The sequence below is a fragment of the Halichondria panicea genome, chromosome 10 (assembly GCF_963675165.1).
Source record: "Halichondria panicea chromosome 10, odHalPani1.1, whole genome shotgun sequence".
Classification (NCBI taxonomy): Eukaryota; Metazoa; Porifera; class Demospongiae; order Suberitida; family Halichondriidae; genus Halichondria; species Halichondria panicea.
Genome location: NC_087386.1, coordinates 2,646,100 through 2,659,109, shown reverse-complemented (window position 1 = coordinate 2,659,109; position 13,010 = coordinate 2,646,100). Strand labels below are relative to the sequence as shown.

General features: G+C 39.5%; 2 protein-coding genes across 2 annotated transcripts; one reads left to right on the top strand and one right to left on the bottom strand.

The window, feature by feature from the left end:
- Positions 1–489: 489 nt before the first annotated feature.
- On the top strand, positions 490–4,992 carry LOC135342252 (serine/threonine-protein kinase TNNI3K-like). The gene is made up of 4 exons (XM_064538946.1): positions 490–2,320; positions 2,484–3,221; positions 3,315–3,656; positions 3,759–4,992. Exons 1-4 carry the CDS (start codon positions 2,281–2,283, stop codon positions 4,619–4,621), a joined length of 1,983 nt encoding a protein of 660 aa, XP_064395016.1. The 5' UTR covers positions 490–2,280; the 3' UTR covers positions 4,622–4,992.
- A 4,727-nt stretch (positions 4,993–9,719) lies between these two features.
- On the bottom strand, positions 9,720–12,958 carry LOC135342245 (uncharacterized). The gene is made up of 3 exons (XM_064538940.1): positions 11,898–12,958; positions 10,810–11,632; positions 9,720–10,584 (listed from the first exon to the last, which is right to left on the bottom strand). Exons 1-3 carry the CDS (start codon positions 12,770–12,772, stop codon positions 9,868–9,870), a joined length of 2,415 nt encoding a protein of 804 aa, XP_064395010.1. The 5' UTR covers positions 12,773–12,958; the 3' UTR covers positions 9,720–9,867.
- Between the last annotated feature and the right edge of the window lie 52 nt (positions 12,959–13,010).

The window sequence follows — 13,010 nt, the reverse complement described above, 5'->3', positions numbered from 1 at the left end:
CATCAGGCATTGCACAGTCAACATTGATGACACTACATCTGTCAAAATGCAGCTTTGGAACACTTTTGGTGAAGAGAGGTATGGACGCATTGGAAGAATCTTCTACAAGCGTTGCTTTGGAGTATTGTTGCTGTATGATATCACAATTGAAACACATTTGTACGTCTGAGAGATTTTTGGTTAATAAAGAAAGTGAGTAAACAATTGTACGACTCAGAAAATATTCAGATAATGGTATTGGGTAACAAGTGTGATCTGGTTGAAAGCAGACAAGTGAGCACAGAGAGAGGAAGAATGTTTGCTGAAGAACATGGACTCAAGTTTATGGAGATCAGTGCTAAAACAGGAGAGAATGTGGAAAAGGTGCTATGTATTCTTGCTAAAGATGTAAAGAATGCTGCAGATAGATTAGACAGTAATCAACCATTGCCAGATAATCAGTCTTTTTCTTGTCAGATGATTTAGATTTGTTCGTACCACATTTCATGTGCACTTCCATGCTGGCATCTAGAAGGGCTTCCCACAATAAAGTGTGTGTCATTATGCCTCGTGCCCAGCGAGGTATACGTTACCGCAGTTAATGCAATTACAGCACTACCATAATTCAAGCGCCCTCTCAGACTGAATATAGGTCCTAAAAAGCACCAACGAATGAATTTTTCTGGCGCTTATAAAAGGCATGCCAACAAGTCACCCATAATTTGTGGAATTATTGTGTGTATGCATTTGATGCATATAGCTGTGCTATAATAATTATTATAACTCTAGATCTTTATGCATGCAGCTGTAACATACAGAGACCAACAACTTAATGTAGATACACCTGAGTGTGTACTAAGTAAAGAGATTGCAATACACTAACTGTAGCGCATATAAGTGCCAGCTTGCAATATTTTGGGTTATAAAAGTGCATCACTCTCATTTTTTGTAATTACATCAACTACAGTAGTGTGTCTGTCTGTCCATAAATAGAAAAGAGAGAGGGATTGGCAACGGAAGCAGTTCACGTGATGTCTTACATTGCGTAGTGGCTCTGGTACCGTCCGTGTTTTACCCTAAAACTCCCGCAAAAACCTGCGAAACTTATTACGTCAAATACATAAACAAATGCATGCATTTCAGAGGCCCCCTATAAAAACAAAAAGCTTACGGGCTGATGGTGAGTGTTATTTGGAAATGAAAAAGAATAGAGTCGTCTTGAAAATCGTGAGTAGCTAAAAAGGACACTGAATTTGCTGCAGTTTTGCAGAATCATACCGTACCCTTGAAGTTCCCCTCAAAAAAACCTCATACCCGTGCACATACAAAAATAACATTCCATGCCTATACAACAATTGTACATCATCATGTGTGTGTTTTTATACTGAATAGCTTACTGTAGCTTTGACACTAGAGGAGGTACGACACGCGGTTAAGCTCACGTGGCTGCTATTTCTTGATTGAAGGCAAGAAAGACAAAGAAGTCGTTAAAAATGCATTCTAATGACGACATTCAACTGGTGGCAAGTAAGCGCCATAAAGAGACAAGTTTAGAGCATAAAACTCAATGAATTTGTTGCTGGCTAGTAGCTAGAGTTTTACAAGTAGAGATTAGATTTGTTGTAAGAACCAAGGCTCAGATGTTGGAAGTAATCCTATCCTGAATGCAGGCACAAAATACTTTAATATTGAACACTCTAAAACAGATTTACACTAAAAACTCAAAATCTAAGTGGTGGTTGAAACTTTTTGAAAAGCTATTTCACATCAGTATAAGCCCAGCAATCAACAATCCTGATCTTAGAAATGTCAAGTGTATTTCTTGAAAGATACACGCCAAACCAAATCCACTATCAAAGTACACAGTCTTGAATGATATTCATGCACAAGTTAATGAGATTCATAATCCTTTTGGCTGGTCATGTGACCGTGTCGTACCTCCTCTGCTTTGACACGGTTTATTGTATAAGTGCACTATAAATAAAACACTCCAAAGTTGTAATCAAAATCTATGTACAAGGTTATGCATGTGCATCGGACTATTTACATTTCCTTTTCCTAAATACACACCATTTAATCATTAATTGTCACAGGTGTCAGATGTAGCAATGAGCTGACATTCCAATCTCAAACTCTCCCACTGACATGCACGATAAATTAGGAAAGCTCGTGATGAAACACATCAAAATTCATGTCGCCATATTTAGTTTCGTCTCAGTATTACCATATGACATTGTGCAGAATCAAACTATATACTGTACTATAGATCTAGATCTTTACTGTCGTGACTGAATATTCAATATGGGAAATTGCTTATCACGAGCAGAAAGTACAGCAAAAGGTAATTTAGGCTATAATAGCAATACTTCAGACAGTTGTTCATTTTAAATCCAATCGGTTTATTTTTAGACTATTTATTGTAGTTGAAGCTTCAAAGAGCATTTCATGATTGCAAATTAATTATTTAGCTTAGCATATAAAACATTCTGTATGTTCCCTTACAGATGCAGGTCCACGTCCACATTCAAGGCAGCAGTCGAGGAGACACTCGAGGCAACATTCCAGAAGGAGACGGCATTCAACAATCACACTAAAATTTTCCTTCAGCAGAAGAAGAAGATATTCTTTGAAAGGTTCCAGATTCTCTGTATTGGGGTCTAACAGAATCGAGCAACAGCTGATTGTAGAGTGCTTTCGTGGAAACTATGATGCTGTGGAAAGAATTGTCGACAGTGGTGAAGACGTTAACAGGAGAGATGCATACGGAGAAACTCCTCTCACCATTGCATGTGCAAAGGGTCATTATGATATTGTAGAGCTACTGATCGATGAAGATGCAAATGTAAATAAGCAAAACAAAGAAGGATGGTCACCTCTAATGATAGCAAGTCAAAATGGACACTTAGAAATTGTTCAATCTCTAACGAATCTTGTTAAAGTGGACGCAACAAACAATTACGGAGTGTGTTCTTTGATGTTAGCTAGCGAGAACGGACACAAAGATATCGTTCAACTTTTACTCGAAAAGCAAGCAAATGTGAATATGCAAGATAACGATGGAGCCACTGCACTAATACTAGCCAGTGGCAAAGGGCATGAAGAAATAGTAACAGTTTTGATTGAGAGAGGTGCTGACAAAGACAAACAAAACAATAGAGGCGAAACAGCATTGGATATTGCAAAAAGAAAGCAACACCAACAAAAGGGCATTGAGAGAACACTGTCAGGAAGACAGATCCATGGTAAGTGCAAATGTAAGCCTATCTAGATGTACAATACATGCACAAATAGAACCAGATATTTATTTTAGGCATTCCATTCATTTCCATACTCAGAAACAGAAATACCACATGCCTCAGTTGACCAAATAGCAGCAGAGGTTGGTCTAAATCTGAAGTTCTTAGATCAACCATTCTCAGAAGAACTTAAAGTAAGAATCGCCCAGCTCATTCCAAACTGGCTCGAGTACGCAGAGCTACTAAAGCTGACACCCCAAGAAATCAATGGCATCAACACGAACCCCCAATTAACTTTCTTCATGAAGACTCAAGAGCTACTAAATACCTGGTACAGAAAAAGTGCCTATACTGAATGGTCACATTATAGGGTTCTCGTTAAAGTCAGCTGTGAGTTGGGGTTAGCAGATATTGCAGGGAAAGTTTGCAAGGTGCTTAAAGGTAAGGACTGTATTTGTGTGCATGCATAGAATGTATGCAATGCATGCTATATCGAATTACCTGGCTAAAATTATAGCAATATATTAATTTCTGTGTGTACAGAAAACTCTGTTCTGCCTCTGACTGACGATCCTACGGTTTTGTACATATCAAGAGACCTCAAGCTGTACAAGACTGCATCTATTGGAGGTGGAGTGTTTGGTTCGGTGTTTAAAGGAGAGCTTAATGGAAAATCTGTTGCATTGAAAGTTCTACATTTTCTAGCTAGTGAGATTCTAATGTGTCTTCCTACAGCTGCGCTAGCAAACAGTGATTCGGTACAGAGATTTCGACAAGAATGTGAATACCTCGAATCGTTCAAGCATCCAAATATTGTGCGACACATAGCAACAGAAACACACCCCAAAACAGGCCACCTCGTATTAGTCTTAGAATTAATGGACTGCAATTTGAGACAGTTTTTTGCAACAGAAAGAGAAATAACAATCGCTACGCAAAGAAGTTTGTGCCATAATATCATCTCTGCTTTGGCAGAAATTCACTGTCAACAGATTATTCACAGAGATTTATGTGCAGACAACATTCTGTTGGACACTAAAGGGCCAATTCCAGTGGCGAAGGTCAGCGATTTTGGCATGTCTAAAATCATTCAAACTACAGTGCAGACCATGTCCCTGCCAGTGTTTGGACACAGAGGATACTTGCCTCCTGAAGCTGACACTGACTCTTCTCGTTGCAACTCAAGTTTTGACATATTTCAATTTGGTGTGCTAATGCTACAAATAGTAAGGTGTCTTCCGTCAATCAAGTCGAAGCAAGAACGGATTAACGAATTAGACAATGTGGAACCTACTCATCCATTAAAATATATAATCGAGAAATGCTTGCTTGAGGACAGTTTCAAACGCCCCTCTGCAATTGAGCTAGAGCGACAGCTGCACAGTGGGTGCATAGTTAGCCATTAAGAACTATTATAGTGGAGCATTCCTCTTTGCCAAACTTGGAGGTTGTGTACACTACATGTTATCATTATGACAATTGGAAAATTACCTCTACCAGTGAGTAAGCAAAAACTATCACTAGACTATATACACACATTTAAATTCATTCACACACCTGTATATAGGTACCGTAAACGTTCTAATTATAGAACCAGTAAAAAATAATTAAACGACGTACAATAAAATATAAAATATAAAAATAAAAAAAATAAAAAAAAAATTATAAAAGAGGGCGTCCTAACCGAGGCTGGTTCTATAATTGGAACGCTTACGGTAGATGTATATACGGATGTATAATTATAAACAATGGGAGTGAATCGAAATTACTATATAAGTCTACTTACTAATAATTGATGTAATTATGCCTGGGAAACATCCTGCACTTGATGAAAGCTCCCCTCGTCTAGATCTACCCTGAAGCAATACAGCTGATGACGAAATGAAACAACATTAGCTATAATTATATACCTCTGTCTCCATATCACATAGCAAAGTTATAAGATTACTATAAATTATGTACATGGGTGAGGAACATTGGCCATGCATGCAATAACATGCAGTCCTGCTGTTGCACCTCAAGTTCTCTGTTGGGAGCAAATGATTTTATGCTGACTTCAGGAACTCCCCAGTCCCTACTAATATATCTATATTATGGCTTCTGTGAGTGTGAGTACCACTACATGATGTATTTATGGCTTCTGTGACTGAAGTGTTATATCCCATGATGTAATACATTGTACTCTAAATAACTATGATGTAAGCAAATAAGCAAAGCGTCTACACTCACTCAGGAGTGTATACACTCCTGCTCGTACTCAGTATAAAAAAGAAAGTATTGAGAGAAGAAAGTTTTGTAAGTTCTGACTATGATTGTCAATTGAATTGATACCCATCAATTTATAATAGAGTATGTAGACTACTATAAATACATAATATTATATGGGGTAAAATGTGTCAAAATTCCAATGTTAAAAGTCAAAAGGTCTGCAGTGGTAGTGTACCGCAATCGTTCTAATTTAAAGAACCAGTAAAAAATAATAGTACGAATTTTATATGGTAGTATAATAATTATTATGGGCGTTATAAAAGAGGGCTTCCTAACCGAGGCTGGTTCTATAATTAGAACGTTTACGGTATAGATCTAGTGTGGTCAGTCCTAGCAGGAGCCCATAAAGAGAAGGAGCGGCTAACTTCAACGCACACTCGGGGGTCACATCTCGTAATTGCCGGTGAAACCGCACTTCCTTGTATGGAAGCGACTAAGTGCTTGCAAACCGCATCCCTGCATTGCGTATAACACGTGTAGGGATTCAACCACTTAGTGACCCTGCATATATGGAAATGCGGTCATAACCACTTACGAGATGTGATCCCTGTAGTTAGCCGCTCCTTCTCTTTATGGGCTCCTGGTCCTAGACTGGTACCACTCTCTTCACTGCGCTCTGAGGACTAGCAAGCTGTTGTGTTGAGAGTTGTCCCAGTGCATAAAGAATGTAAACGTTACAAATGCCGTAGAGGGTAGGCCCTGGAAAATTATGCCGGCATAATTTGGGGCATATATAGGTTAGGTCATTATGCTGGCATAATTGGGGCATAATAAGGTTAAAATTTTAAATTTGGTCAGTTTGGTGCAAATGCAACGGTCCTCTGCTGCTGCTCAACATGTTTTTTCTCTTTTAAATGCCTCTTTTACATCTAGAAGATTATGTCAGTTATAATTATTTTCCAAATGAAATTATCTCTTGTTGATAGAGTGTGAAAGAGATAATTTTTTTGTTACTAACTGCTGAAAAAATTATGACGTCAATATGGGGCATAATGGGTTCTTTCGACGGGCATAATAGGCTGAATTTGGGGCAGTGCTCAAAAGCATAATAGGCAGAAAAAAGAGCATAATTATTTTGCCATAGAGGGTAATTTTCGTGGAGCACAATATTCGTGGTTTTCGTGGTTGGAGGTTTGACCACGAATATTTTACCCACGAATGAAGCGACCTTGCCTACCTTTACTTGTAGTGCAAGCAGCAACCACGAAAATATTATCCACGAAATGACTACATATTGCTCAATTACAAATATTTTTCCCCCCTGAAAATTACCCGCTATACGGTACTTATGTGCCACCGTCCACGCGCTAACTATTACTGCACAAAATGTTATCGGCCTCAAGTATAAGTACATCACTGGCAGTCTGTTCTCGAGGCTGAAGCAATATCACCCACGCATTACGCATTTTGTGATTTGTTCTATAATTGCATTCCAACGGGGGACAACTCTCACCACGGCGCTTGCCATGCAGTCCACAGGTGCAGTGAAGGGAGTCTAGTGTGGTCCATTGTGCCCATTATTGAGGCCACATTCCCACGCTGTACTGCGACTGGAAGCCTTTGCAGGGTAGTAAGAGGACTTCTGATTGGAATTGTTAATTTGTGGGACTCTTGAGAAATTTATCTTGGGGTAGCGGCATTGTCAGTTACTGATAAAGTTCCAGCTAGTTTATGTGCAAGAATTCGATCATAATTATTATTAACGTCATTGACATGCACAAGTTATGAGTGTATTGTGGCTGCGGTGTTGTGGTAAGGGTCCTTAAAGTGTGGTTGGGCATCAGATTGATCCATGAAAATCGAGTGTCCATGCTGCAATCAATGTTACCATGTAGATTATCATTATCTGTTAGAAATTGTTCAGAAATTCAGAAAACATCAGAAATTGTTCATCGACTATTATAATCATTCCATCCTGCGTGTAGCAGATAGTGATCTCGGGCATTTATCGCTTGACCACTATACTAGACACGGGCCAATAAACAGCTTGTGGCACTCCTTATACCTAGCCTCGACCCCAGACTGAGTTTTCGCTTTTATAACGGTTAGGCAAACAACTAGGCCTGGTACTAGTTGTCTGCGCATGCGTCAAATTTCCATTGTATATTTGTGGTCGGCAAAAATATTTAATAAATAAATAATCGAAATTTGTGCACAGAAAATGCACAGAGTGAGTACACAAAAGATGCACATAGGGAGTACACAAAAGATGCACATAGGGAGCTGCTTCACAAAGGCCTGGGGAGTTGCCAGTTGTGCTGCAGCACAATTACAGTGACCCAGGGCAACTTCAGGATGATTGAATGCCTTCAAATTACGTTTCAAAAAGATTTAGCAGACTGCTGGACTTCTCTGATTCTAGGCCCCAACTCGTAACTCAGTTAAATTTTGCTTGAGAAAACGTAGATTCTTTTGATGTCTCTGAGCTACCCAGCAACGCTCGGATGAGCAGGTCATACTCCAGTCCTGTGAGTATAGGACAATATTAAAAGAAACCAAAGACGGTTAAACCCTTACCTCAAACTGTCCAGTCTCGTCAGTTAGTATAGCCAAGAGGAGCACTGTTGGGATAGCTGGATATTAGCCATTGCTCCTGTACAGAGAAGTAGACATTCTAAATACGTGTAGATCTATACATATTAAATTTCTCATATTAAACAGGTTATAGTGTCATTGTCGACGAGCTGATGATGGCAGCACCAAGTTCTCTAGCTCACACTCTTCACTTGATCCACCATATTAATGATGAAACTATAGTCTATACCTACCGGTAGATCTTGCCAAACATGAACAAGACTTGATAGCATAGCCATAGGGCCCACACAAAAATATCTAACCTTAACAAGCTTGACAAAGCTTTATACCTCTTCCCTTGCTGTTCAGTCTTCAGAATAAGCTTCAGAGAAGAGAGAAGCTTCAGCTAAGAGCCATTCCAATCGATTCCAATAATGATAAAACGGGAACTGACTTCTAGTACACGATAGTACACGAATATAAATGTCACGAAAGTGAACGAGAATATCCATTGGTCAGAATCTGACGAACGATTGACGCATGCGCAGACAACTAGTACCAGGCCTAGTTGTTCGCCTAACCGTTATAAACTCGGCCTGGGATCGAGGCTATCCTTATACCATGTAATAACTACTTCGTTGCGTTGAAGACCATGTGCTGTGTAGAAACCACTTCATGCTGCATAGAAACCATACCACAGGAACCACATAATTATAGTAGAGAGTGAGTGTTCCTTTAAAGCAATATTTCGGTAAGGAGGGTGGGAATATCCGTTCACTTAATATATTCATAGCTGTGTTACGTAATGCAACAGAACAATCCAAGATAAGCTCAACCCAACCTCCTTTCTTAATGGGAAGTCGGGCCACGCCCAACTACAATTCACATACATAACTGTTAACAATCCACGAAAACACGAACATGCACTATAATTATAATTATGATTATTTAATGGCATTTTTTCATGGAGATTTTTCACTGTTCACACGTACAGGTTCACCATGTCCTCTTGGTTAACATATTCATTATCTATCGGAGCTGTTGCGGTGGGAGGTGCGGTCGTCACTGTTGTTGCTGCACCGCTTGTAGTGGCTGGTCTCGGCTTCACAGCTGGTGGGATAGCAGCTGGATCAACAGCAGCAGGTATGATGTCAGTCTTGGCTCCCACTGCGGCTGGAGGAGTTGTGGCCACACTGCAGTCTGTTGGAGCTGCTGGGCTTGGTACCGCAGGCGCTGCGGCCCTGGCTGGTACTGGAGGTGTTGTAGGAGCTGCTACAACTGCTGTGGCTTCAAAGGTGCTAGGTCGTTGATTATACAACACCTAACCGCAAACAATTAAACTGATAATGATGTCGACTCTATAGAAATTGAAGATATTTTATTGTTATTCTGTATGTTGGTAGTCTGTTTGGACAAACATTCTTACTTCTTTCTCAGATACTATCACATGCACTCGTAGTCTAATTATTTCATCATTCTATTGCATTTCTACGTAAATTAAGACCCTGTTCTGCTTGTCTGGAAGCATGATTCCAGTTTGTACATGGAGAACAGAGGACAAATAATTCACAGATGCTCAGATTGAGATGAGATCTGATAGCAACTTTCAGATTGAAATGTTTTTTCTAGACCAGGTTCAATGGAATTTTTGCCCTTGCATGCTCCCCTTGGTCCGGCCCTGGCTGACCATTTCCAGTGACCATGGCAGATTGTACCCAATGCTTCACAAATAAATTCAGCATGTATTTTACTAAGTTAAATAGCTATTATAAGCAGTGTACACAGTGACATGTCTATATATTATACACACTACTATCAACTGTTTGGACGTCTTTAAGTATCTACATGCAGAAGAAACACCAAATTTGGTTCACTCAAAAAAGGCTGCAGGTAATTCCATATCAGTATCTATTTTCTCAAGAAGTTTGTCGATTTTGTTATGTGTGTTACCTGCTTTTCTTAGGAGGTCGTCAAGAGACTCACTTGGTAAATGATGCAGCACTGTTCCAGCAGTTCGACCTTGAGATTTGTCCATTTTTTCTGAAAATAGCCTATTCGACAGTTTTCTTATATTTTTTGGTTTGTATGGTGTGTCATTTTCAAGAATTGACCTCCTTTTTCGTCGATTATCTTGGTCTTGCGATGGCTCCGAGATACAGGAAACAGGTTTTGGGGCAGGTCCTTGATCTTCTGGGAACTTTGGTATGACACTTGATATGAATCCAATGAGCTGAGCTCCTGGAGCTTGCAGTAACACCCCACCATTTTTTCGTTCTACTCTAAAGTTATGACTCTCTTTTCTAGTGCCTCCTTCAGGTGCAAGAGTAAAAGGTCCATATCCTCCCTCAAGAGTTGGAGCGTACGCATATTTCATTAGCATATTAATGACTGCATTTGTGTGATTATCAACATCATTATTTTGTTCGTCCCTCCAACTACCTAGTCCGGGAAAGAATATCGACACATTTGTAGCTAACACAAGAGAAGAGGTGAATTGTGCCATAAGGTACTGACCACTTTGAGCAACTTGATGGAAATAGTTTAATGGGGACACAGGACCAGGTGATACAATTCCTCGGTTTCGTTTCTGTAAGTGAAAGATAACAGATGTAACACTGATCTTGGACTATACACACTGCTGCGCTATGGGACAATTAGCCATAATTTTATACTACAGGTCTTAATTAAACAAGAGCCCCATTTTGCCTACAAAAGTTTTCTGTAAAAAAAAAGGATTGCTAGCCGTAAGTGCATATGTACTATAATCATGAATTTAATGAATTGTGATTGGTATGAATGCATGTGCTTTTACCATTGTGTAATGATCTGAATCTTGAAATATTTTCTCATCTAGCCAAGGTCGGTGTACATCCACTCTGTGAAGAGATGCTGTAATTTCCGTATCGATTGTGTTCATCACATGATGAAACTCGCTCAGTAAATTATCGAATGCTTCTAGGTCATGATCAACTGAGCAAGAGTGAACAGACCAAAGTGGTGACTGGGCTGCATTCAGAGGAACTCGAACGTCAGCACAGTATTTCTTGGACTCATCATTTTGAATTTCTTCAAAGCACTTTGACGTATCAATGGGCTCTTGTGAAGATTGATATGTGAACTGAATTTTTCCGGCCTCCATGCATGTTGCACTTGATGTTTTGTCAACAAGCCTGCCAGTGCTAAGATCAATTAACTCGCCTGTTTCAGCATCTTGAGCTTGTAAGATTCTCTTGTTAAGATCCTTTATGCTTACTGCCACCTCGTTTAATTTCTGTCGTAGCACTGATATTGTCTCTTCTCGTCTGTTCAGGATGGACTCGAGATACGCTGCTTGCTCATAATGCTCAGCAACACCATCAAGCAAAAGCCTAAAAGCAGTGTGACTGTCGATGATATTTCCACACACTGTAAGGTTTACTTTGGCAAAGCAATCTACTTCCATTTGAACTAGTTTGTCAACTGCATTCTCTACTCTCTCTTGAAGCTTTGCCATAATCTCCTTAATCTTTGTGAGTGAGTTGCTTACATCTTCATTTGTCTTATCGGCAAGATCGTTTCGTGTAGCATTCATTAATGCTTGCTGTGCCTTGAGGAGTGATATCCGATATCGTAGCTCATCTGAGCTTTCGGGTTGTCTAAAAAGAAAAACAGAAATATCATTTCTGATGACATCATTTCCAAAAATAGCAAGCTATAAAAATTATATTTAAAGGGTGGGAATAGTCAGGCAAGCTAATACAAAGTAGTGCACAATACCCCTATGGAAAAGGGAATCTGAATCAACCACGTTCATGTACGTGGCAGTGCACATGACATGCACAATCTAATTCCTTGTTTGGAATTTCTATTGTAAACCAGACAATATGTTTGCATTGTTGTGCTATAGTCTAAGAGGCTTACTTCAATTTCAATGACTGGAACCAGTCTTCTGGGTCAAGTCTGAATGGATAAACTTGGACGTGTGGATCATGTGTAGAGTATACTGCCATCGACTTAAACAGAGCACGGGTGCTCATTAGCGTGTCTTCGTGAGAATCAATATCAAAGTATTGCAGCTCTTGCTCAACTTCACTTTTGTAACCGAAAATCATCCATTTTTGAAATGCTGCTTCTGAATCACTCTCAAGGGAGGGCAACTTTTGTACACCCCAGTTTTCGTAGCCTTCCTGTGTTAGTGACTCTCTGTGGATGTCCATCTGACTCTCTTTATCCTCCTTTTCTCTCAAGTAAAGACTTCTATAGTAATCGTACAATAAGTAACGTGGTAATTCAGTTTTATTCTGAATAACGAATTCAGGATTAGGTACAAGCTCTTGAAGATAATATTTAGCTCGAAGCTTTTCTTCTGATGAAAAATTCCTTGGCTTCACCATCATATGAGTGAGGATGAAATCGAATGTAGAGGAAAGCGATTCAAAGTGATAGTCTTTGTCACTCTGTGAGTGGTTAACTGGGGCAGGTTTTACTGTGGCTCCAGTGGGAAAAATTTTGTCCACTAAAGGCAAAGCATTCTCGATAACATTTAACGGTAGAATTCCTGGGGCTGCAAATCTGGGTTTTTTTCCAGGATTGAAATCGTCATAGTCTAACATCTTTCCAATTCGTAACAGATCAACATGCTGCACATCTGGCTGTTTTATGGCATACTTGGTGATAGCATCGTGAAGGGAAGTGTAGATACCCTCCAGCACGGACTTTTGGCGACATTCTGAATCTGCGTTTATGACTGCACAGAAGCAGTGGTAAATGATGATGATTTGGAGTAACTTAGCCATCACACAGGCATTTGCTCCAGACCAGAATCAATTGAACACTAGATAGATTTAGATCTAGGGTTGCAATGCTAATACTGGTTTCTTGGTAAAGGATACCTCTAGCTATAGAGTCTACCTAATATCTCACAATACAATAGTCTGGAACAAATCTTTAACCATAGTGATACAGATCTGCTCAGTGCAAAAATCATTTTTATGCACAGTCTTGATGATCTAAATTTACTTCCTGTGAATGATT